Genomic DNA, 25,778 nt, shown 5'->3' on the forward strand with positions numbered 1-25,778 from the left:
CACCAAACTGTCTAAAAGAGACAAGCCAATGAGCAATGGGGGAGGGGGAGATACTCTGGAAGTTTTCACCTCCAGGATTCTAAAAGCTTCTAGCAGGTAAAGGTAGTCCCCTGTGCAAGCACCAGTCATTTGTTTCCGACTCTGGGGTGACATCTTATCACAACGTTTTCACGGCAGACTTTTTACGGGATGGTTTGCCATTGCCTTCCCCAGATCTACACTTTCTCTTCAGCAAGCTGGGTACTCGTTTTACCGACCTCGGAAGGATGGAAGGCTGAGTCTATCTGAACCCAACTTCCACCGGGATCAGGTCATGAGCAGAGAGCTCAGACTGCAGTACTGCAGCTTTATTTTTTTTAATTCGATTTATATCCCGCCCTACCCCCACTTTACCCCTTTGCGCCATGGGGCTCTTTTCTAGCAGCAAAGAATAGGCCGCTATCCCCCCCCCCCATTTATTTATTTGTATTTATACATAAAAACATTTATACCCCCCCCACCTTTCTGGTTGGCTCAAGATGGTTTACAGATTTTATTTATTCATAAAATTATTTATACCCCCCCCCCCACACACACACACCTTTCCTGTTGGCTAAAGGCAGTTCACAAATAATGACTGCTTTTCCTTTCACCTGCTCTCAACACTGTATGCCTCCTAAAACACGCTCAATTCTCTAGGGGCCAGTTTTGGTTTCTTTGGGTGGAGGACGCAGTCTCTTCCCTTTGTGTTCCTTTTTAAAGTCAGTTTCTTTTGCCTATCTGGGTAAGTATGTAGAAATGCCTCTCTCTTTTCCATGGGTAAAACATTTCATCACGATTAACCGTGCCAGCGTCTACTTGATATAGGTGCTCACCTGTTAAGGATGTCAGACCCATGCAGGTAGCCGCTAACATCACACCCAGAACCGCTGCAGTATCTTCTAGCAACACGACGTTTGTGCTGGGGTCCCGAGCCTGAATGACTGAACAATGAATAACTAGTTAAGCCTGTGCATGATTTCCCTTGCTCTGAAGTAACTATGTCTTTCTCTAGTCATATAAAAGCCAGTACACTTAACGGAAACAAAAGTCTGCTATGGTCTTTTACTACACAATGGCTAGGATCCTGTGGAGGGAGGGGTTTGCCAATTGCACCCTCCTATGGCTGCCCTCCAATCCTCCCCATGGTTTCAGGCTGCCGTGGGGGAGGGGAAGGGGGGGGGACATGCAGAGAAGCAACACTTTCACGCACAGATCTTCCTGACCTGATGCAGTCCAATAAGGACTTATTGTTATGGTTTATAAAGGGGTACTATGGATGCTTCTTCAGGTCACCGGAGTTAAGGGCTTATTTACTACCCAGAGAAACTACTGCAATAGCCATTTCCTGAGCTGTTACAAAAAAGTTGGGGACTGTGAGGAATTGGGCCGGGTGAAACAAAATGGTAATTTTCCTTACTTTATCCAAATCCCTTCCTTCCAAAGACAACACTTTCAGGTCAAGCGAATGGTCTAGATTGGGTTATGCCCAATTCAGCCCCTTCTACTTTCTTCTCCCGTCTTTAACCAATGCTCATCTCTCAGAATCCCATGATTCCTAGGGTTGGCACATTCAGTCTTCATCAGGCAGCTGGGGCAGATCTTTCAGTTTACAGGCTAACATTTCCCCACAAACTTGGGGAACACAAAAAACCCTGTCTGCGAATGGCCCTTTTCTCTGCCCTTCTGATTCCCATGCCCTTCTGACACTCGATACTAATTGCTACTCAAGGGGATGAGGTTGGGAAGCGTAAGGAACCCAAGAGATTTTCTTTCCTAAGTATTAAACTGCATCCATTCAAAAGGAGATAAAAGCAGACATCAGCAAAACATGTTTGCTAAGGATACATACCGTATTGATAGAAGGACAACCCTCTCGCCCGGGCACTTCTTCTGATTTCATTGATTGCTACAAGAAGGGTAGCTAAAAGAAGAAGAAAAGAACATCAAGGAGGACAACAGGCAAAGCAGGAAATTCATTCTTGTGCCCTTTCTAGCCTTAAAGTTTATCACGAGCATTGAGGGAGTGCTTTAAAATGATGCCGCAGCTCAAGACAAAGAATCTGGCCCCCATCCCCGCCCACTTATTCAAGGAAGTTTCCTTTGAGTTTAAACAGGAATGCTCCCGATAAAATGGGTTACAGACCCCAATTTAAGTTCAGACAAGCCTGTATCCAAAAGCAACTCTGACTTGCAATAAGAACAGAGCACCTGTTAAGAGATTCTGGGCCACAGTTCTGGAAGCCGCTTAAGGCAATCTGAAGGACTCAGGTGTACCCAGTGAAATTACCTTGTCCCTTGAATGGCACGGCCTCACTCCATGTCACCAACTAGGGCTGTGCTTTTGGATACTTCCTGTCCAAATATAACTTACTGACATTTGAATGTCCAAATGGTATCTGGGATTTTCTGGGATAATGGTAAATGGTTCCCAAAAATTCCTCAAAAGCAGGGCTTTTTTTGGTAGAAAAAGCCCAGTAGGAACTCATTTCTATACTAGGCCACACCCCGACATCACCATTGTTCCACACAGGGCTGCTTTGTAGAAAAAGCCCAGCAGGAACTCATATGCATGTCAGGCCGCACCCCCTGATGCCAAGCCAGCCAGAACTGCATTCCTACTCAATAAAAGTCCTGTTCAAGAATAACTAGGAATGTTGGAAGCCAGCATGTATAGCACCACAAAAATGTTTTAAATTGTATTTTATTGGTTTTAAATTGTATCATAGATGTCTGAACTGACTGCTAGCCACCCTGAGTCCACTTGTGGAGAGGGTGGGATATAAATCTAAATAAATAAATAATAAAGGCTCCCAGCACTGCCTTTTTTCTTTATTTTTATTGTGTCACTGTCTTCTTGCCAGGGCCTGGTATCAGCTTGCCAGGTTGGTTTGGCTTGGATGCTGTCTGAAGAACATAGCTGGTGCACACGAGTACAACTGGGAGATGCTGTTTAGGAGGTATGAGGGTCCCAGGTCGTGGAGAGCTTTAAAGGTAAGCGACAACACTTTGAATTGGACCCAGAAACAAATAAGCCATCAGTGCAGTTGATGTAGCCCCGGCGTGATGTTTCAAAAGAGCCCTCCAAAGAGCCTTAAAATGTATTCAGGTGGGCAGCCGTGTTGGGCTGAAGTGACAGAACCAAGTTTGATTCCAGCAGCACCTTTAAGACCAATGAAGTTTATTTCTGGGTAGAAGCTTTCATATCTGACATGCATTCAGTGTATCGGTGGGATAAATGAACCGCTGCAGTACAATTCGGCAAGAACATTTGTGGAGAAACTCCATGTCACAGCTTTGTGAAAAGCAGAGCATGTGTCAACCTGATGAGCAAGCGGAGGGGAGGCCCCCGGAGTCTCATGCAAGCAGTTCTGGACTTTCTAAAGGGAAGAGATGGATGCAAGGACAACAAGCCAACATCCTTAGGCCATCTTATTTCCTATTTTGGTCTACTTTGCATTCTAAACCTTTACCCTGAAACACAAAACTGCTTATGTGCTCAGCAGCAGGAGTCCTCGTGCTTTGGGAAAAGGCAGAAAGCAGAGCAATAAAAGTTAGCATACCTCCTTCCGATACCAACGACCCGGCTAATATGCAATAGGCCTGAAAAACAGGGGAAAGAGAAAATTTAGTTACATAAACATACAACGGAAAGTCTTGTAAATGACACAAAACTTAAATATAGCCTCCTGTGAGTCAATTCAAGTAACTCCCCTTCCATTAACTGAAGAACCTTCCACCAGAGGTGGGGGGAGGGGGAAGAGTCCTTCCTCCCTCAGCAGCAGGGAACATGGGGATCTAACGCTACAGCTGCATCACAAAAATAACCGCCACTAAACAGAAATCTGCTGGCATTAGGCAGGAACATAAGAACATAAGAGAAGCCATGTTAGATCAGGCCAATGGCCCATCCAGTCCAACACTCTGTGTCACACACCGGCCAAAAAAATTATATATATATATATACACACACACACACACACACTGTGGCTAATAGCCACTGATGGACCTCTGCTCCATATTTTCATCTAAACCCCTCTTGAAGGTGGCTATGCTTGTGGCCGCCACCACCTCCTGTGGCAGTGAATTCCACATGTTAATCACCCTTTGGGTGAAGAAGTACTTCCTTTTATCCGTTTTAACCCGTCTGCTCAGCAATTTCATCGAATGCCCACGAGTTCTTGTATTGTGAGAAAGGGAGAAAACATGGATAGTTCGCTATGTTCACACAGCTCCCCTTTTCTCTCCCAGTTTGGTGTAGTGGTTAAGTGCGTGGGAGGAATGAGAGGAGCGTTGCAAAGTCATGTTCATGAGCACACCAACAAGCCTCTGGCTCAAGTTTCTCATGATGTCTGAACACCGCTGTTATCTCAGACTGGATTAAGGTACGAGATTCAAAACTATTAAGCCAGGGGTCCCCAACACGATGCCCATGTCCCCTTTCCCGGTTTTAAGAAAGTGGGTGGGGTCAGGTGCGGCTTTTGCCCATCAAGGTTTCTGATTGGCCCCTGGAGATTTGATTTGCTGTGCAGTTTTTTAAAACACTGCTTTGGCAGCAGCCGCTATCACACTGCATGGATCTTTATTGGGGTGGCCAAACTGTGGCTTGGGAGCCATATGTGGCTCTTTCACATATATTGTGTGGCTCTCGCAGCCCCCACCGCCCTGCATTTAAAGTTAAACTTGCTTCCTTTCCACCTCTCTCTCCCTTCCATAGTTCCTTCTTTCCAGCTTTCAAACATCAGACGTTCATGTCTTGTGGCTCTCAGACATCTGACATTTATTCTATGTGAATCTCACATTAAGCAAGTTTGGCTACCCCTGATTTTTACTGAGTGACTGAATGTAAGTTGCTGTAGCTGGGCTGCCTCCTGGGGTGGCCATTTTGTGTCTGCATGCACCATGCTATCAGAATTCCGAAGGTGCCCACAGGCTCAAAAAGGTTGTGGGCCCCTGTATTAAGCTATGTTAACTGGAGACAGCCCACTTCTGGCATTCACGTAAGTATGTGTTCAGTCACAGCTGGCACTCAGAAAGGTTTCAGGGGCCACCAAGAAGCACCTGGGTCACACACACAGATGAAATGCCATAGATCCCTCCTGCCCTGGTGATTAAAAAAAGGTAAAGGTAGTCCCCTGTGCAAGCACCAGTCGTTTCCGACTCTGGGGTGACGTCGCATCATGACGTTTTCACGGCAGACTTTTTAATGAGGTCGTTTGCCATTACCTTCCCCAGTTATCTACACTTTCCCCCCAGCAAGCTGGGTACTCATTTTACCAACCTTGGAAGGCTGAGTCAGCCTTGAGCCAGGGACTGAACTCAGGTCGTGAGCAAAGAATTGACTGCAGTTCTGCAGCTTTACCACTCTGTGCCACGGGGCTCCTTCCCCAGAGATTAGGTTGCTTCATCTACTACCTGAATTTTGTATCTGAGAAATGAAGAATCGTAATTCAATGCATTGTGGGCTGAGTTTGATATCCTCATTTTGTTCTGGTTTTCAGTTTTATGCTTTTTTGTATTTGATATTATACTTCTAATAATTTTTTTGAAAAGTATTGTGGGCTGGACTGCACAGCTCTGCTGTATTAAGGGTGCTTTCCTCCAGAATAATAGTAATTATTATCATCGTATGGCCTTGTGTGTAGAATAGGCAGGAGATCCTAAGACTGGCAGCCAGAAGTTCTAGCTCTTTTAGCGTTATGAACTGCTAAGTGGTGAGCTAGACTTATTTTTTAGCCAAAAGAGATTGCAGAGGCAGGTTTGCCTGCATCACAATGACTCTGGTATTCCTTGGTCCTCCCTACACATACTAGCCAAGGCTGACCTTGCTTAGCTTGCATCAGGATTTGACGAGATCGGGCTTGCCTGGGCTACCCAGGTGAGGGCTCTGCCTCCAGAACAAAAAGCCTTCAGATCGCGTTCATGGGCTCCTGCATCAGCAAAAGGCCCCTCGCTCCAAAAGAAGGCGCCACCCTTAGCAGGACAGACCTGCGGGATCCTAACCCCGTCACGTTAATCGCACAGCAGTTCCACTTACCCAAAGGAGCGATTCTATGGGCTGAGGATGCAGCAAGCCCATCACCCCGTGATACCACGAAAGTCCTGCGCCCATCATGAAAATGCCAACGCCGCTGATCAGGGATGCGATGTAGCGCATGTTTGTGAAACCGTATCTGGATGGGGAAGGGCCAGGGAGGGGGAAAGCACTTTAGTAAACTTGAATGAAACGGAAGCAGGGAAAAGTCCCTCCCTCCCCAAAATTACCCAGTCAGCCGGGTAATTAACATGCCGTTGTGAGCTGATCTCAAGAAGAGCTTTGTAAAGACCCTGAATATGTCAAACAAGCAGCAAAGTCATAATGCTACTTCCCCCCCCCCTCCAAAAAACCCCCCTTCCATTAGTGGGAATCCAATCTCCAGTCCTTTTATTGGAATGCTTTTAAAAGCAAGCTGCTTAACAGATGCCTCCTTTGGGTACCTGCAGAATCCCCCAGGGGGCATCAGGCTAACCCCTTCAAGCCTTTCTGGGTTGAACGAAACAGCCCAAACTAGTAGGTTTTTCATCAGATTTTGCATGAGCAATAGTCATGTGCAGGGCTCACTCTGTAGTAGGAGCTCCTTTGCATATTAGGCCTTGCCCCCCTGATGTAGCCAATCCTCCAAGAGCTTACAAGGCTCTTCTTACAGGGCCTACTGTAAGCTCTTGAAGGATTGGCTACATCAGGGGCGTGTGGCCTAATACGCAAAGGAGCTCCTGCTACAAAGTGAGCCCTTGTCATATGTTAGGGTGCAAAACCAGAAGCATGCAGAAGTAAGGAAATAGAGGCTGAGGCTGTGATCAGTTTGACAAAGGCAGTAACGGCCTCAGAAACTAACACTGAACAGGAGGGAGGGGGAGAGTCCTTACGGATGACTTGGATCTGGCGTCCTCACAGACTGGCTGATTCCAAGGGCTAGCAAAGCCTGTATACAAAAAGAGAACAGATTAGAATTTCTGCATCTGCCATCACTTATGGAGAAGTTTAAATTGCTTGAAAGTAACTTTAGACTAATGCCCTGGATAGCCTGGGCAAGCCCAGCCTCGTGAGCGCTATTTTTATTTTTATTTTTAACTACACTTATATCCCACCCTCACCTGACGGGCTCAGGGTGGCTAATAGGAATTAAAATAACATAGAATTAAATCATTACAATAAAACCACAATAAAATCCTTAAAACATCTCAAACGTAGTTCTAATCCCTAGATGGAATTATTATTAGTTCTTGATTAGCACTCTTTACTATGATGTTTTTAGATGTTTAGCGCACTGCACTTCTGTTTGGGTTGGGGCAGGGCATCAGTGCTCTGTGGTAGTGAGGCACTGGTCGCCTCCATCAGATGTTAAAAGCCTGTTTAAACAGTTCCATCTTACAGGCCCTGCGGAATTGTGGCAAGTCCTTTGCAGTCACCCCCTCCATCAGAAGCCTGCTGATTTCAAACGGGTTTATACAGCTAGGAGGAGTAACTCTCCTCCACTGAATGAGAGGAGGTAGAACTGGAAAGAGAAAGTACTCACTTGATTGCAAGTGTCTGCCAAAGAGTGAATGGCTTCAGAGAACATGCTCGCGGAACCCGTGTAAACCCAGGCAAGAAGCTTGAAGAAGAAATTCAAGCCATTTCTGGAAGATGAAGAACACAAAGGAGTGAGCGAGCAATACAAAATTCAAAGGGCTAGCTTCACCAACAATTTTTTTTAAAAATGAGGGGGGTGGAATAGAAACACAGGCAATGTTACATCCGCGGCGGGCCTTGTGCTAAACTTTTCAGCCCTGGCCTCTTGCCTGGTGGAACATGCTCCTGGTTGAGGATCAGGACCCCGCAGGATCTACTACAATTCCACAGGGCCTACAAAATGGAGCTGTTCCACCAGGCCTTTGGCTGAGGCAGCAGACGTCTAAATGATACCGGCCTCCCCTGCTTTGTTCGATTAGTTGGCCCAATTTTGCCTCCCTACTTTAGGGCACTGCCTTCACTGGCTTGGCAACAGTACCAGCCTGACTAGGGTCTCTGTAAGAGAAATGGGCCCTCCCTAACATTAGCACAGCAATCACTGAAATTGGAAATTGTTAATGCTGCCATCCAGGGCTTTTTTTTGTAGCAGGAACTCCTTTGCATATTAGGCCATATCCCACCTGATGCAGCCAATCCTCCAAGAGTTTACGGGGCTCTTCTTACAGGGCCTACTGTAAGCTCTAAGAGGATTGGCTACACCAGGGGTGTGGCCTAATATGCAAATGAGTTCCTGCTACCAAAAAAAGCACCCTGCTATCAAGAAGTTAATTGTTAACGGCTGATTGTATAAACTGTATTTGCTGTTGAAAAGATTAATGATTGTTTTATTGAATATCATATGCCGCCCTGAGCCTGCTTGTGGGGTAGGGTGGGATACAAACCGAATGAAATAGAATAAATAAATATAGCTAGGAGAAAGAAGCTGGGTCTTGAGCTCCCCTTAGCTTTCCTGTGCAAATCCGCTCCATGGCTTGCTGTCTACCTGCTATAGCGTCACATCTACATCAATACCGAGTACAGCTAACCAGATTCCCTCACCATTCCTGGGGCTCATGTTTCAAACTGTGAATAAGAGGGGAAACCTGATTAATGCCAGTGCAAACACGAACACTACCCTGTAGTTAAGGCAATCAATGGAAAGGGAAGGGAGGATTCTACATGACCCTGGAATACTCCAGATCACCCAGGCACCACATCTGGCTTGGGCCAAGGAATCTGTGTTTGCAAGCATAACATAGTAACTGAGTAGGAAGGATCATGAATTGCATCTGAGTAAGGCAGGTGACTAGCAAATATGCTAGAAGCATAGCCTCAACTGAAAACAAAGGGACAGAGCAGCCATAACCCCCAAAGCTTCAATAATTAAGAGAAAACAAAGGGAATTTTTGATACTTCCTCAGTCTTACTTTTGATACTTCCCTTCAGGGCTTTTTTGTGTAGCAGGAACTCCTTTGCATATTAGGCCACACTCCCCTGATGTAGCCAATCCTCCAGGAGCTTCCAGGGCTCTTCGTACAGGGCCTACTGTAAGCTCCAGGAGGATTGGCGGCATCAGGGCATGAGTGGTCTAATATGCAAAGGAGTTCCTGCTACAGAAAAAGCCCTGCTTGTTTTCATTTTATATGGACTCAAGCAAGCACTGCTGAACTTCAGAAGTCAGGTCGATTTTAACACCTGTGATCCTCCTTGCAGGGCCACCAGGGCTCTTCCTAGCACCCACCTACTTCTTCTCCAGTGTGTAGAGTTAATCCTGGCTTTCCTCCACTTCACTGGAGAAACACATGATGGTTCAGAAGAGATTCTGAAGTCTGCAGGGAGCACCATTCTGAATCAGCCACCTCCAACACAGGTAGATGTTTGGCTTGCAACCTCCTAATGTTCTGTGGAAACGCTGACATTTCACAATTGGACCCAGCCCCCATGGCAGCCATTTTGTGACTGGTCCCACCTCACTCCTGGTGACCATTTTGTTACAGTGCACAGAACCTGTTTTCAGCATTCCAAAAAGGGCCCACAAGGTCAATGAATGGGAATCCCTCCTCTGGGGCTGAAAACTTGGGCCTAAGTCCCTCACTCCAGGTTTCCCCTTTCATTGAAATGGTTGCAGTGTCTTCATCTAGTTTTTCCAGAATATAACTGCAAAATCCACCTCTTGCAGAATAAAAATACATATATTTTAGTCCATATGCATACACCACTAAGCATCTGGTTTTATAAAATGTACATCTTTAAGAAAAAAAACTTACATGCAAATAGCAACCATCACCACTTTTCCAGGTCCCCTGAGAAATACAGCTGAGGCACTGGAGCGTGGCTGAGTAAAAGAAAACCCCAAATACATAGTTTAAAACCCTACATTCCTGCACAGATTGCCTTCGACAGCATAATGTTAAGCAGGTAACAATTCCAAGTACTATAGTTATATCCAGTGCATGGGGGGGCGGGGTGTAGAAAAAGCCCAGCAGGAACTTATTTGCATATTTGGCCACACCCCCTGATATCGCCATTGTTTCACACAGGGCTTTTTGTGGGAAAAGCCCAGCAGGAACTCATTTGTATATCAGGCCACACCTCCTGATGCCAAGCCAGCTGGAACTGTGTGCATTCCTGCTCAAAAAAAGCCCTGGTTATACCTAATTAAAGCTCTTGTCCAATTAAAAAAAATATGCAAAATTTGCTCTTAAGCGATAAAATTCTGAAAGGGTTCCCCAAAGGCTGAAGATCAAATTCAGCCACCACCGGGGTTTCCTCAACAGTAAGCAGGCATTGTTCACACAGTTTGAAGCTTATTTTTGCATGTGGAGGGGTGAGGGGGTGAGGTTGCTTGAAATCTTAAAAGAAATAATTCTTGGAACATTGGAAACTAGAAATGCTGCTGTCTTTCTCCACTTCCTATCTCAAATTAAGCTCAACCACACTTGTTCTCCTCAGAAGTGTTGCAAGAAGAGCTTTGCTCGCCCCCAAACTCTTCTGTTCTCTAATGAGGTCATTCTTTAAAAACTATGTCCATATGCTTAAAGCTCACTGTTCACATGGTGTGAAGCTAGAGGGATTCTCTGGTTTATGAAGGTTGCTAGTTAGCTACAGACAGATTGTGGTCTGAGGCTTGTTCACCTCGGAATAAGCACCAGTGAACAAAAGGGGATATACAGGGATTACGCTGAAAAGAAAGGGCATGACTCATCTTTCAAATGACAGGAAATCTCTGCTTGGTCTAGCCAGAGGAATTCTTTGGTATTTGAAATCTGACAGCTAGCTGAATTTGAGTGCTCAGAACGTCAACGGATTACACAAGGCATAAAACTATTGATCTTCAAATAGCTCCGTTTGAGATGGGGGGGCTGCCCTTTCAATCCTGATCCTCAGCGTGAGTCAGGCCCATAGCGCCCCATGGCGCCCACAAGGCCCAGCCTTCTTGTGGGTTTTACGGGCCCCCCTCCCCAAGCCTTGGCTTCCTCCTCCCCCTTGAGACCCCTCAGCACCTGAAGCAGGTAGTGGCACAGGCAAGCTCTCCCCTGAAGCACTCTGAGCAGAGTTGGGTGGGTAGGTGGGCAGATTCCAAAAGCTGGGTGGGTACGTGGGCAGCCAGCCCCACCCCTGCTCCCAGCAGCCCTTAGTCTGGCCATGAAGAGCTAGGGGCTCCATGTGCTGCCTTGCTTTCCATCGCCATGAGCCTGAATAGGAAGTTCTTGGGTGGGTGGGAAGAGAGGCCCTAGACTGCACAGGCTGCAAGGGCAGCTAGAGTCCTTTTGGGGTGGGGAGTGAGGGAGGAGGGCAGCCAGGACATGTCTCCCCCAGCCAGCGTGTACAAGCCGTGCGCATTCCCTGCTGCTCACGGTTGGGGAAGGGCGCAGGAAAGCAGGGAAATGGGGAGGCAGCACAGAGCTACAAATCCGCCTTCTTTTGAACTTCGGAACTGGAAGTTGATCACTGCAGGCTGAGCTCCAGGAAAGACAGAAGGGGAATCGGAGCTTACATGCAATTTAAATCACACTGGAGGGGAAGGGAGGGGGGTGGCCCCCAGCCTCTCCGGCTTCTTGCTCTCACCCCCATGGCCGCCCCTACAGCCCCCGTAGCCTCCTCCCCGTGATTCTGAACCCATGAGCTAGTGTGAGCTTTCCTGGGGCTTTTCCGCATCCTCATGTTCCTTGCTTGTAAGTTCCTGTTCTTTACGTGTTTTGCTCTCTCTAGTGGTCACTGTGATATTATACTGTTTTGCATCTAGTTTAAATCTTCAGGGAGATGTGTCAGACATTAACTGGTTTAATATCAACCGCTAGAGGGAGAAAACACATGTGGAACAGAGAAAAAATAAAGAAAACAGGAACTTACACACAAGGAAAACGATAATGCAGAAAAGCCCCTATTCTCCTACAAAATCCTATAATGCAGACAGCCTTGTTTATAGCTAGAACTGTGCAATAAGGGGCAAGATACAGGGAAGAATGTTTAAAAATTCTCTTACCTTAGTTTCTCCTAGGAAATCTTTGTATTCCTTCAATAACTTCTGGTTTTTGAACAAATCTGTAACAATAAATTTATTAGTGCTATTAACCGAGAAAGGGACGAGATGAAATTTGGCAAGAAAAGAACGCTACAATGTCCTGACAAAGACATCAGCAACCCAGAAATCTTTAAATTAGAAGCTGAGGGGAGGGGGGCAGTTTAACACCACACCCAGGGCTCTTTTTCTAGCAGGAGCTCCTTTGCATATTAGGCCACGCATCCCTGATGTAGGCAATCCCCCAAGAGCTTAGAGGGCTCTTATTACAGGGCCTACTGTAAGCTTAAGGAGGATTGGCTACATCAGGGGGTGTGACCTAATATGCAGAGGAGCTCCTGCTAGAAAAAGAGCCCTGACCACACCCCTTGTCAGTCAGGGTGGCATAGCAGCCAGAGTGCTGTAAAAGGTAAAAGTAGTCCGACTCTGGGACGACGTTGCTTTCACAACGTTTTCACAGCAGACTTTTTACGGGGTGGTTTGCCATTGCCTTCCCCAGTCATCTACACTTTCCCCCCAGCAAGCTGGGTACTCATTTTACCAACCTCGGAAGGATGGAAGGCTGAGTCAACCTGGAGCCAGCTACCTGAACCCAGCTTCCACCAGGATTGAACTCAGGTCGTGAGCAAGGAGCTCAGACTGCAGTACTGCAGCTTTACCACTCTGCAGCACAGGGCTGCAGATCTAATGGGACCAGGTTCAAATCCCTGCCTGCTGTGAAATGCACTGCACGTCCACAGACCAATAACTTCCAGTCTAACCTAGACCTCAAAGGGTGATTGTGAGGACAAAATGGAAGAGGGGAGGGAACGAGGAGTGCTGCCCTGAGCTCTTTGAGAGGAGGACAGGATAAAAATGCATCAAACATATAAACATCAAACATATACATAAGAAATAGAATGAGCCATTCAGCCATATGCCTGGAAGCTGGGACCAGTCAGAAGCCCTCAACAAAAGTGCACTTTGACAAAACGTATATAGCTCGCCACGAACCAATAATAATAATAATAATAAGATATTGGATTTATACACTGCCCTCGACTCCGAATCTCAGAGTCTCAGAGTGGCTGACAATCTCCTTTATCTTCCTTCCCCACAACAGACACTCTGTGAGGTGGGTGGGGCTGGAGAGGGCTCTCACAGCAGCTGCCCTTTCAAGGACAACCTCTGCCAGAGCTATGGCTGACCCAAGGCCATTCCAGCAGGTGCAAGTGGACGAGTGGGGAATCAAACCCGGTTCTCCCAGATAAGAGTCCACGTGCTTAACCACTACACCAAAGTGGTTTGAAGCAGCTCTTAGGCACAAGCAATAAACCTGAAGGAAAAACAAGTGGTCCACCACAACTACTCAGAACACAAATGTGGTAACACCATCCTCTTTGCGTCATAGCATAGGTGGTGTTTATAGCAGTCATCGTGTTGTACAGGGACAACTGAAACCCAAATTCAAAACCCTACTCAGCCATGAAACTCACTGGGTCACAATCTCTCTTGCTCAGCCTCACCTACCTCACAGGGTTATTATAAGGGCAAAATGGGGAGAGGAAGAACCACAAACATTGCCCTGAGCTCCATGCAGCAAGGGAAGAATAAAAATGCAATAGATAGGAAGAATAAAAAAGAATGCAACAGATTGGTTGATATCGAAGTGATAACAAGCTACAAGAAACTTCAACCCCAATTAGATTATCACAGAATTCATTTTGATGGAAGTATATTGTTGTCCACCCGCCTCCCCCACCCCCAAAGTGATTATTACAGGCATTAGAATGATTAAGAGTTCTCTGAAGTGTTTCAGCACTTACTCTCTCGATATTCTATTTCTGCTTCTTTACGCTTTTTTCTCTCTCGAGCAAGAGCCTCCAGGCTTCCCCAAACTTCTAGAGACCTGTATTAAGGGGTGGGGGAGGGGGAGATCAGAAACAAAAAGTTTTCCTCAGTGGATGCTTTCCCAATCACTACAATTTGACTTCCAAGAATGCTAAGCAAACGGGCTTCCTTGGGGTGGGGGAGACGGTGGGCTCTCTTTCTATGGAAGTTTTTAAACAGAGGCTAGAATCTGACAGCAATGCTGATTCCGTGAACTTAAGCAAACCATGAGAGGGAGGGCAGGAAGGGTTGCATCGATGCTTAGTTCTCGTGGCCCCTTCTTACATGCCCAGAGAAATGCCAATCAATCACCACTTTGAGGTAGGGCAGCAATTTTTCTCCAGGCCAGTTTAGCCAGGTATCCCAGAGGGTTTTTTGCCATCTTCTGGGTGTGGAACAGAAGTCACGGGGTGATGGGGGGGGAGGTATTTGTGAATCTCTTGCACTGTGCAGGGTTGGACTAGATGACCCTGGAGATCCCGTCCAACTTTATGACTCTATGATTCTAAAACAGAACCGTGTCCAACCCGTACTTGAGATTTTAAATTCAGACAGAAACATGATACCACTTTGCTCATACTGCAATCTATGAGTCCATTAATACGTGTGGGGCCCTTTTTCTGTTCATTTTCATACAACAGCATGGATGTAGGCCACGTCCCTGCTCCTAGATGCCCAGAAACAAAATGAATGGCAAAGATACCACCATCAACCTCAAGTGGCAGAAAGAACTACACACAGAAAGGCATCAGGAACTAAAGTTGTATTTTGAAAACATGAAGTGGCCTCCTTCCAAGTCAGACCGCTGTTCTATCAAGGTTCATACTCTCTACTCAGCCTGGTAGCAGCTTCCCATGGCCTTGGGTAAAGAGGCCTTTCATATCACCTGCGTGCTAGAAAAAGGAAAGGTCCCCTGTGCAAGCACCAGTCGTTTCCGACTCTGGGGTGATGTTGCTTTCACAATGTTTTCACGGCAGACTTTTTACGGAGTGGTTTGCCACTGCCTTCCCCAGTCATCTACGCTTTCCCCTCAGCAAGCTGGGTACTCATTTTACCGAGCTCAGAAGGATGGAAGGCTGAGTCAACCTCGAGCCAGCTACCTGAAAACCCAGCTTCCACCGGGGATCGAACTCAGGTCGTGAGCAGAGCTTAGGACTGCAGTACTGCAGCTTTATCACTCTGCGCTACGGGGTTCTAACCAGTCCTTTTAACCAGAAATGCCAGGGACTGAACCTGGGACCTTCTGCAGACAAAGCTGATGCTCTCCCCTCTGACCCCCAGTCCCTCCAGCCCCTTCTGGACTGCCCAAATCAAACAGTGACATCCTTACTTTGCCTCCACATCCGATCTCAAAAACACGGTAAAAGCCTCAGTGTCATCGTGAGGACTCCGCCGCCTGATTTTCCTGAGCTGGTCTAGGTCACTGTAGAAGGATGGAAATAGTAAAGACAATGTTCAAGTTGGACAACTGATCTGGGCCAGCTACTGTGAGCATGTGACCCTGATACTACAGCAATTACACTAGCTGCCGATCTGTTCTGAGCCCGGTTCAAAGTGTTGCTTTGTCCTGCAGAGCCCCAAATGGCTTGGGACCAAGGTATCTGAAGGACCATCTCCCCTCATACACTCCTGCCTGGGAATTAAGATCCCAGGAAGAAGTTCTCCTAACTGTCCAGCCAATCAAAGCATCTCATCTGGTGAGCCCACGAGACAGGGCTTTTGTGGCGGCAGCCTCCCCAATTACGGAGCAACCTCCTCTCGGAAGTGTCTCCAGCCTTCACTTTAGATCTTCAGGAGGCAACAGGAGATAGTCTTATTAATGACCGCATCTGCCTAATTTAGCTTTTACATGTTGGCAGTCCTGCTTGGGAGATTTTAAATTGTGGTCTTTTATGTGCTTTTTATTATGGCTGATTTCTTTATATTGCAAGCTACCTTGAGTTCCACAAGGCATCTTATGAAAAAAAAATGAATATAATTATACTCTGCTGAGGTTCTTTTCCAAACACAACCCCCCCAAAACTCCAGGGATTTTCCAATCTAGAGCCAGCAAGCCTCTCTCCAAGCCCTGCAAAGCCACCAGTCACTTCTGGTCGGTTTTGAATCCTCAGCTGCCCTGACAACAAATCCCATTCATTTTTTTTAAAAATCTGGCCTATATTGCAAGGTTGACGAGCAGGTCCCTGATGTCCCATGAAGCAATTTAATCTAATTCCTGGTGGCCCTATCAAGAACATTTTCAAAATATAAAAAAAGGTTCCACTCCCTTCTGTTCTCACTCCTGGATTTTTCAAGGCAGGCAGTCCATGTACACACTTGAACTAATGCTATGCCTCGGTGCTCCGTTAATCACGAAGCTCACATTGCCAGGATTCGTTTGGAGAAGCTGCCCAGGTGCAGTCTGGGAAGGCAATGCGACTTAGGAACCAGCTGTGCTAGGCGCTTGCTGTGGCGCTACAAGCCAACGCTGCGGGAGCCGTTCTGCTCAGGCCGGCAAGAGCCAATGACTGGAGGGGCCAACGCCCATCCATTGAAGCCGGTGGCCAAGCCCGAGTAGTGTAGCAGAGGGACTGAGACTTGGCTCTGCTTGCTTCTGGCTGCGCAAGTCTCTCCAGGGAAGCAGCCCACCGGGAACTTTCCCTGCAAGCTCAATGACTGGTCTCTCTCTCTCTCTCTAAAACTCACTGCTCCTGGCCTCCAAACAGAGCAGCCTCCAAGATCACCCAAACTGGCCACCTCTGCACTGCTGCCTATTCTCTGCCTGGCTAGCCTTTAGGAATAAGGAATAACTACACGTTTCAGCAAGCAGGTCATGCAAGAGTTTCCGCTCACCTGGACTTCAAACAGAACTCATTTATGGCTCTGACGCCTGTGATGAAATTATTCTTCATGTACTTTGGTCCGTATTCTCTCTTTTTAAGCACTGCTTTCACTTCCAAAAAAAAAAAGGGTGTGTGTGAGAATAATAGATACAGGTCACAATAAGGGAGAAGGAGTCACTCTGCACCCAAATCCTCACATTTATGAAAATAAAGAAGCAAGCATGAATGTATGTGTGTGTGCGTGTGTGTGTGTATACACACACACACACACTTGGCAGCTCAGGTTATGCCCATTGCCTTTCAAGCAGCTATTCATTTCTACACACTCCTCTTTTTTGGCATTTGTCCTCTTTAATAGGCTTCAGATTCAGATTCTGCACTTTACAGAAAGTCATCCCCTCCACCCCAAATATTTGGGACCTTCTCCTGTCTCTGCCAGATCCAGCTGGGCAGATTTCACTATCTAAGCGAAGGGCCAGGACTTTGAAATCAGACACAGCAATGATGGGTTATGATCCTTCACAGGGCCAAAAAAACCAGAATCAAATGGCTACAAGTTATGTTGTTTTATTTTTGCGATGATGAAGAGTTCTGGTGAACTTGAAAGCCTGCATACAGTTTTTGTGTTGTTTTGGCAGGTCCTAATAACGGGATTACATGGATGGTGCTTTGTTTGCACGGCTGTAAACATTTTGTCTACAAATAAAAAAGGCCGAGAAAGCTCTTTTTAGTTCCCTGCGGTGAGTTAACAATGTAAAGATATTGTAGAAGTGTCTGAAATCAAGGGTAGCGGTTTCAACCATTGTGCTGATATGCCAGTCCTTTCCACCTTTCCCTTTGTCCTCATTCCCTTTTTGTCTGTCTCCCCAATGTCACTGAAGGTTGGAAGACCATGGGTACAAGCAGAAAATGGATGAGGACCACCTATGTGCACACATAGGGATGTTTCAGGCACACCCCAGAGATCCTCTGGATTTCAGGCTCCTTCCTCTTTCACTCTCAATGTGTGATGTGACCATCACTCGAGTTTCCCTTCTCACACCAATGGCAGCCACTGAAGCTCAGTGGAGAACATTCAATGCGTGGCCATGTCACAACGTACACTGAATATCCCTAGAAATTACGGGGAGAGACAGATGGTTGCTGTTTTCAGCAAAAGCCTTGATGTCTGCCACAGTGGCTCGGATCCCACCTAGAATTTCTACTTCTGCAGTAGCCCTAAATGGCCTCTAAAATGTTATTCCTTTGGGACAGGAGACCCCCCCCCCCCCCAGGAATAGTTCGGAGAGGAAATAAAGCCTCCTATAGGACAAAGGAATCAATAAATATTCCCACCTTCCACCCCATGCCCGGAAATTCTAGATGGAATCCAAGGCAGCACCTGGTTCCAGCTGATCTTTAAAGAAAATCTTCTGATATCTTCAGATGCTCCCCAATGCGAAAGCAAGAAAATACTGATTACCTTTTACTTGGATTGGCTGCTGTAACAACGGTGGCGTTTGACTGCCAGCATCTCTGCCTGTAAATCACAAGAACCCATTTGTGGAGGAGAAACTGGTTTCCTGCTTTATAACAGTAAAACAGAAAGCCGTTCGGAGACATTTTATCACCAACGAATTAAAAGCTGAACAGACATGGTCAGCAATGCTCAATCATTATTTTGTCAGATAATTAAGATATACCAACGCCAGCAACTTGGGTATTCCTGAAAAATCAGAATTGGAAATTTTTCTGGGAAGTTTCCTCAGGGCCTCAATACAGCGTTACCTGATTTAGCATCCTTATCTTGACATTCTTAGTAAACATTAAAACCATCCAGTATTATTTTTATGTCCTAGTATAGCAACAAACACTTGAACCAAGTACTTAAGACATAAAAAGTGTTCTAAATATTACTTTCGCACAAATTCAAAGCTTTGTGTGGAATTCCTTTTTATTGGAATACTACCTGAACATTTTTGAAGATAAGCTAGCATGCAATTCCCTTATGTGGTTTAAATTGGACAAGAAACTGACACCACGGAAAACAGTTGGTAACTTGAGTGCTGTGCACAATATACAATGGATATAGTTGTCCTGTCATCTGTTTCAACGGAACATCACTCCAGCCCATGGAGGTCACTGGAGCACCTTATCACTGGAATTACTTGTTTCTTATCAGTTTAGTAATTACAACATCCCTTCCACCACAAAATTTCAGCTCTGGCCATACAGATCAAATCAATACCAATCAGGAGAATTCACGCCTTGGTTTTTAAAATTTGGACTATTACATTTGCAGTTTTATCCCCGCACCTCCCAGCAACACTGGTTCATCAGTGGGGCCAGGACACTAGAAGTCCTACCACTGTTGCCCCCCCCCAAGCACCAAGAACACAGAGCATCACTTGCCCCAGACAGTTCCAACAATACACTGCGGCTAATAGCCACTAATGGACCTCTGCTCCATATGTTTATCCAGTCACCTCTTGAAGCTGGCTATGCCTCTCAGAAAAACATTTTCTCCCAGAATAACACTGCCACTAATAATTTGGGAACAATAATGAAGATTAATCAGGATTATCCTTTGAATATTAGGTGAAACACCTCTGATGTAGCCAATCCTCCAAGAGCTTACAGGGCCTACTGTAAGCTCCAGGAGGATTGGCTACATCAGGGGTGTGGCCTAATATGCAAATGAGTTCCTGCTACCAAAAAAGCCCTGATTAGCACTATATGCCTATTGTAAAGGCACACAACTAAAAGACCTTTTGGAATGGGATCAAAATATTCTGTTTATGTTTATTTGATTTATATCCTGCCCTCCCCCACGAAGCCAAATGTGTTGAGTTATTGGTTTGCAGACACAGCAGATATGACAGAATGCCTTAATACAGAAGTTATAATCTAGCGTTCTCTTCTTCCAACCTTCCAGACTATTTCTCTATATGAAACTGGGGTGCGAGGGGGAGATATTCAGAACTTGCCACAAGGGCAGTAAAAAAAAAAAAGTATTTTAACAGAAAAGAAGCAAATTTCCCAATAAAAATAATAAAGGAGAATGTCTCCCAAAGCAAGAGAAATAAGTCACCAAGCCCTGAAATATTCCGGTGCAAACAAAAGCTAAATATTTCTAAGCACCACTGATTTCATCGAGAGAGGTTTAACATAACACGCATGGGCTTCCCCCTGCACATTCCAGCCTTCTCAATTAACTGTACTAGAGGAATTAAGTTCTTATGATTCTAATAAGAGGAGCCAGACGATACTCTGATCTGTTCTCTAGATCTGGATCCTTTCCACCCATCCACAATAATTCAATAAAACGGAAGCAATTTTCACTGAAACTGCAAGCGATTCAGTTAGCCCTCAGAACTCAATGACGGGATGAGGAAGTTTCGTGTTATTAATAAAAAACTGGACACGTGGCACGAATTATTTAAAAGCTGAACAGGGTACTCTTTGTCTACACAGCAAACCAAACAATTAGTCCCAGACTTAACTCCTAAAACACAGGCAGGCCTAATCTAACCTCTGTTTTAAAGAGGCAGAGAAGAAATGTTGCTAGCTTTACGGCACCAAAGTGTCAAGTTTTACACCAATAGCTCATTGCCGAAGGCAGAGGTAATGTTACTGCCGGCAAGCCAACTTCTATTAGGAGGAGCGTCTTTCTTGTGAAACTGAAAGGTCAAGCCATAAACTTTGATCAGGAAAAATGATCTCCATGAAATGTCAAGATTTACTGTTGAACATTAAGACAGTGCTGAGCTATACAGCCTTTAAGGGAGAGAATTTTTATGCCCTCACACGCATTGATTAAGGGTTAACAAAAATATATCCATTGATTTAATGAAAATCTGACCAACTGAGATATAAGGCAGCTGATGTCAGGATCAAGCAAGGGTTGAAGGTAATAAAGATTAATGCTTTAAACATATTACAGCCCCCACCCCCCAAACATTGCTATTCCATACAGAAGGGGTCTAAAGAAACTGAAGCAAACTGCCTTTGTCTTCTAAGCAGCCAAGAAGAAGAGGAGATTGGATTTATATCCTGCCCTTCACTACCGGAAGGAGTCTCAGAGCGGCTTACAATCTCCTTTCCCTTCCCCTCCCCCACAACATACACCCTGTGAGGTAGCTGGAGCTGAGAGAGCTCTGACAGAAACTGAGAGGAACAGTTCTGCAAGAACTTGTGACTAACTGAAGGTCACATCAGCAGGTGCATGTGGAGGAGTGAGGAATCAAACCCGGTTCTCCCAGATAGGGGTCCACACACTTAACCTCTACACCAAACTGGCTCTTAGCTTCCCGGTGGACAAGAAAAGCAAGCTAAATTTTATGGTATTACCCAAAGCTTGTTTAACAACCCATGCATGTACAAAAACAAGCAGAAAGTTGAAACCCGCCATTAACTGACTTCTCTGCATCAAGTTCTAAATGTTGATGCTAACTATGAATAGAAGAAGACTGCAGATTTATACCCCGCCCTTCTCTCTGAATCAGAGACTCAGAGCAGCTTACAATCTCCTCTGACTTCCCACCCCCACAACAGACACCCTGCGAGGTGGGTGGGGCTGAGAGGGCTCTCACTGCAGCTGCCCTTTCAAGGACACCTCTTGCAAGAGCTGACCTAAGGCCATTCCAGCAGCTGCAAGTGGAGGGGTGGGGAATCAAACGCAGTTCTTCCAGATAAGAGTTCACAAACTTAACCACTACACCAAACTGGTTCGAAGCAGCTCTTAGCAGAAACAATAAACCTGAAAGCGAGTTTGTGGGGGGGGGGGGGCCTAATAACTTTCACCAGGCTAACATAATGTCTGGCATTTGAGAGTGGAAGACTGAAACTAAAGCTTCTGATTTGCCATGAACTTCCTAGCCTTGGGGAAGTCTCTTGGATGCCAGCCTCAGTTTTCCAGCCTGTTAAAAAAGGCCTGCTGATCTATTTCATAGAGGATACAAAAGACTGGATGAGGCAGAGGCTGCAACATATTCTAAGTGCTACAAAGAAGATCACAGTCCAACTGCTATTATATATCAAGGCAAAAATTCCCAGAACTTTTACCAGCAAGGAACCATTTTCTACATGGTCTATGGACCTCGGGGGATTCTCAGTTCACGGGGCAGTGACCTCACATGTCACACTTCATCCCGGACATGTACCTTTATATCATCTCCCTGACAGGCAGGGGCGTTTGCAGCACCTTCTATGCATCCCTTTCCCCTGTCCTACTGCCCACAAAAGGCGGCAAGGAGCACTCCAACTACACCCCGCTGGAAGCAAGAGAGGGGGACACAACAGCAGGACAGAACAGAGAGCAGATGGGAGCAGCCCCCAAGTCTGGTTAAGACACTCCCGGTCTGCGGAGTGCGACCACGCAGAAGAAGTCACCGCACGTCCACCTTCTCCCCATGATCACCAACCAGGGAGGAAGGCGTGCCATTTCATCCACGTGGTCACACTCTGCAGACGCCTGTGAGGTTTTGTCAAGTAACAACCAGGTAGACTTCAACTATGAAGACATTTGTTGTTGTTCAGTCATACAGTCGAGTCCAACTCTTTGCAACCTCATGGACAAAGTCACGCCAGGCCCTTCTGTCTTCCACCAGCCTCCAAAGTCTGCTCAAATTCATGTTAGTTACATCAGTAACGCTGTCCAGCCATCTCATCTTTTGCCATCCCCTTCTCCTTTTGCCTTCTGTCTTTCCCAGCATCAGGGTCTTCTCCAGTGAGTGCTCCCTTCTCATTTGGTGGCCAAAGTATTGGAGCTTCAGCTTCAGCATCTGACCTTCCAGTGAACAGTCTGGGTTGATTTCTCTTAGGACTGACTGATATGATCTTCTTGCAGTCGAAGGGACTCTCAAGATTCTTCTCCAGCACCACATCTCGAAAGCATCTATTCTTCTGCGCTCAGCCTTCCTTATGGTCTAGCTCTCACAGCCATACATTACCATTGGGAATGCCATCACTTTGACTATACGGACTTTTGTTGGTGGGGTGATGTCTCTGCTTTTTATTATACTGCTTAGGTTTGCCATAGCTGTCCTTCCAAAGAGCAAACGTCTTTTAATTTCATGGCTACAGTCACCATCTGCAGTGATCTTGGACCCCAGAAATGTGAAGACATAGGAAAGCTTTATTGATATAAGTGCATACTTCTCCCTTGGGAGGCTCTGCCTGAAGTGAGAGCAATAAGCGCTGGACAGCATGAAGTAATTCCAAAAAGCATGGGCTTCCCCCCCCCGCAAAGACCTGTGAAGGTCCCAGTCTGAGAAACGAAAGTTATCCTCAGCCAGATAGTACACAGAAGGCCCCTTCATTCCCAGGCAGCCAATAACATCGCCACAGGCGAGTTTGAGAGGAGGGAAACCTAATAACCTTCACCGGACTAGCATACAGGCATAACGTTCAGCATAGCAAGATAACGACACAAAGCAAAACATGACAGGAGACAGAATATGGATCCTGACAACACCCAGAGTGGGGGAACCAGCATGCTCAGGCCCAGTCTACCAGGTCATCAGTGCTCCCTCTAAGCTGAGTTGGCGTGAGCTAGCGCACAGATTTTTAGCCTCCAGCTCACACATTTTTGTCTTAGCTTGGGAAGGATGACCCCAGAGCACTATGATTTATGCAGTCGCTCACAACTTTAATGCCAGTCGCTCACAAAGTAGAATTTTTGCTCACAAGACTCTGCAGCTTAGAGGGAACTTTGCAGGAGTATAAACTTGTGGAAAGTTTCAGAGACATTTAAGGGCTTCCTGAAACCCAACTTGAAGATTACCACCTTAAGCTAACATTTTCACTTTTTTTAAAAAAAGGAAGCAGGAAGACTGACGTACCCTTGGGCTGTAATAGAAATCAGCAGACTGTAATTCCATGTAAACATGCTCAGACTCTGGAATGCAGATTTCAACTCAGGGCTATAAAGGAGACGTAGGAGTCCTTACGCAATTATTTCAGAAACTTGTTTCTCTCTCCAGCAAATGCCTTTAAAGCCAATCTCTATTCATTCTCAATATGAAGTGCAACAACAGCCATTGGCTTCACTGCCCCAACTCACCTGCTCCTATCAGCGCCACCGATATGAAAGTGACTTCAAAATCAGAAACAGCACAAGGCAATTTGATCTGTGCTTTATGAAGCAGTGCCTACTGAGAACCAGAGCCAGAAATTCTGCAACGGCATCTGCAAACTATTCTCAACAAGAAATGAGGCAAGGCCTAGTAAGAAACCAGGTAGAAAGAGTTGCTGCAGCAGCAGCAGCAGCATCACCCACTGCGGCAGAATTAAAGATTGCAACCCAAGAGTACTCTAGCTCAGTGGTCCCCAACCTTTTTGACACCAGGGACTGGTTTTGGGAAAGACAATTTTTGCACAGACCAGCCGGGGGGCGGGGGGGTGGATGATGGTTTTGGGATGATACAATTGTGCACATTATTTTGGTGTGGTGGTTAAGTGGGCAGACTCTTATCTGGGAGAACCGGGTTTGATTCCCCACTCCTCCACTTGCAGCTGCTGGAATGGCCTTGGGTCAGCCATTCTTGCAGAGCTCTCCTTGAAAGGGCAGCTTCTGGGAGAGCTCTCTCAACCCCACCCACCTCACAGGGTGTCTGTTGTGGGGGAGGAAGATAAAGGAGATTGTGAGCCACTATGAGATTTGGAGTGGAGGGCAGGATATAAATCCAATGTCGTATTATTACTACTACTGGTACTATATTGCAATATGTAATGAAATAATTATACAACTCAATGTCCGGTTGCTAACAGGCCACGGACCGGTACCGGTCCATGGCCCAGAAGTTGGGAACCCCTGCTCTAGCTTGCTAGTCCCCAGAAGACATTCCCAATAAGACCTGAAAGGACAATTAAACCAAAGTCTGCACACCTGTTGCTGTTCTCTGCGCACCTCCTTCAGCGACTGAGGAGCTTGCATCAGGTGCCCCTGTGCTGTTTTTCTGACCATCTGAGGTATAAACTCTTACTTGACTGGTTGGAGAAACAGGCAGATGGTTACACGGCAGCAGACGGGAGAAACTTCCAAGTCTGACAGGTACTTGCCATCCTGTAGAAAGCAAGGAAACAGTCCTGTGTTAGAAAGAAGCAGCATGAAAATAAAAGTCATTTTTTGCCTGAAGCACTGTTTCTTTTCTATCACAAATAACTCTGAAATACTGTTGCCTCTGCATCCAACATGGTGCAGGAGAACTCCAGAAAATTCCAATTTATTTCCCTTTTTAATGCACTCACCATACTCAGAACCCAAGTATCATAAATTACGCTCTCAAGGTTCACCAACAGGCTCCTTTAAGATTAAAAAAAAGAGTAAAGGATAGTCCCCTGTGCAAGCAGCAGTCGTTTCCAACTGGTGATGCTTTCACCTTTCCATGGCAGACTTTTTACGGGGTGGTCTGCTACAATAAACCCCACTGGCAGGCACAGAAGGTGCCAGATGCTCCTGCATAATGAAGCAGAGCTCTTACTAAGCAGAAGATGTGGGAAGTCCAATCCCTGCCTCCTTCAGGTAAGCTCAATCTTGTGTCATCAGGCTAGGAAAGACCTCTTTCTTCAGGTTGGAGGAGGAGGGAGACAGAGATGCATGGGAATCCCAGGGCTACCCATACAAGACTTCAAGTTCTGCTAGGACAGGGGTGTCAAACAGGTCCCCGGAGGGCTCCTATCAAGCCCCTGGGCAACTGGCTGTCATCTGCCTCCTTCTCACTTGCTTCCTTTTGCATCACAGCTTCCTTTGCCAGGCTTGCTCAATCGCACAGGAGCTACAGAGCAAAGCCTCTATTTTCTCCATTGGCTGAGGCTTCTTCCTTGGGAAAGGAGGGGAGCTTGCTTTGCCCTGCCTACCTTAGGGACCGTCTCTCCCCACATGTTCCCCAGAGAGTGCTGAGATCGTGGTCTCAGAACCTCCTTACAATCCCTGGGCCAAAGGAGGCCCGTCTGAAAACAACTAGGGACAGGGCCTTTTCGATTGCAGCTCCCTGTTTGTGGAACCAGCTTCCAGAGGAGGTGAGGGCCCTGAGGA

At 46.2% G+C, this 25,778-nt stretch overlaps 1 protein-coding gene across 1 annotated transcript in view; it reads right to left on the reverse strand.

Annotated features, from left to right (window-relative positions):
• The window catches only part of SLC30A9 (solute carrier family 30 member 9), a 42,036-nt gene that overhangs the window by 11,206 nt on the left and 5,052 nt on the right, over positions 1–25,778 (reverse strand). Inside the window, exons 2-14 of the mRNA XM_060246329.1 lie at positions 24,630–24,806; positions 18,225–18,281; positions 16,773–16,872; positions 15,271–15,363; positions 13,877–13,959; positions 12,036–12,094; positions 9,817–9,884; positions 7,575–7,677; positions 6,925–6,980; positions 6,056–6,191; positions 3,582–3,621; positions 1,871–1,942; positions 855–962 (exon numbers count right to left, since the gene is read on the reverse strand). Of these exons, the coding sequence (XP_060102312.1) occupies positions 855–962; positions 1,871–1,942; positions 3,582–3,621; positions 6,056–6,191; positions 6,925–6,980; positions 7,575–7,677; positions 9,817–9,884; positions 12,036–12,094; positions 13,877–13,959; positions 15,271–15,363; positions 16,773–16,872; positions 18,225–18,281; positions 24,630–24,806 (1,152 nt within the window). The remainder of the gene's footprint in view (positions 1–854; positions 963–1,870; positions 1,943–3,581; positions 3,622–6,055; positions 6,192–6,924; positions 6,981–7,574; positions 7,678–9,816; positions 9,885–12,035; positions 12,095–13,876; positions 13,960–15,270; positions 15,364–16,772; positions 16,873–18,224; positions 18,282–24,629; positions 24,807–25,778) is intronic.

The sequence above is a fragment of the Heteronotia binoei genome, chromosome 9, assembly GCF_032191835.1.
Source record: "Heteronotia binoei isolate CCM8104 ecotype False Entrance Well chromosome 9, APGP_CSIRO_Hbin_v1, whole genome shotgun sequence".
Lineage (NCBI taxonomy): Eukaryota > Metazoa > Chordata > Lepidosauria > Squamata > Gekkonidae > Heteronotia > Heteronotia binoei.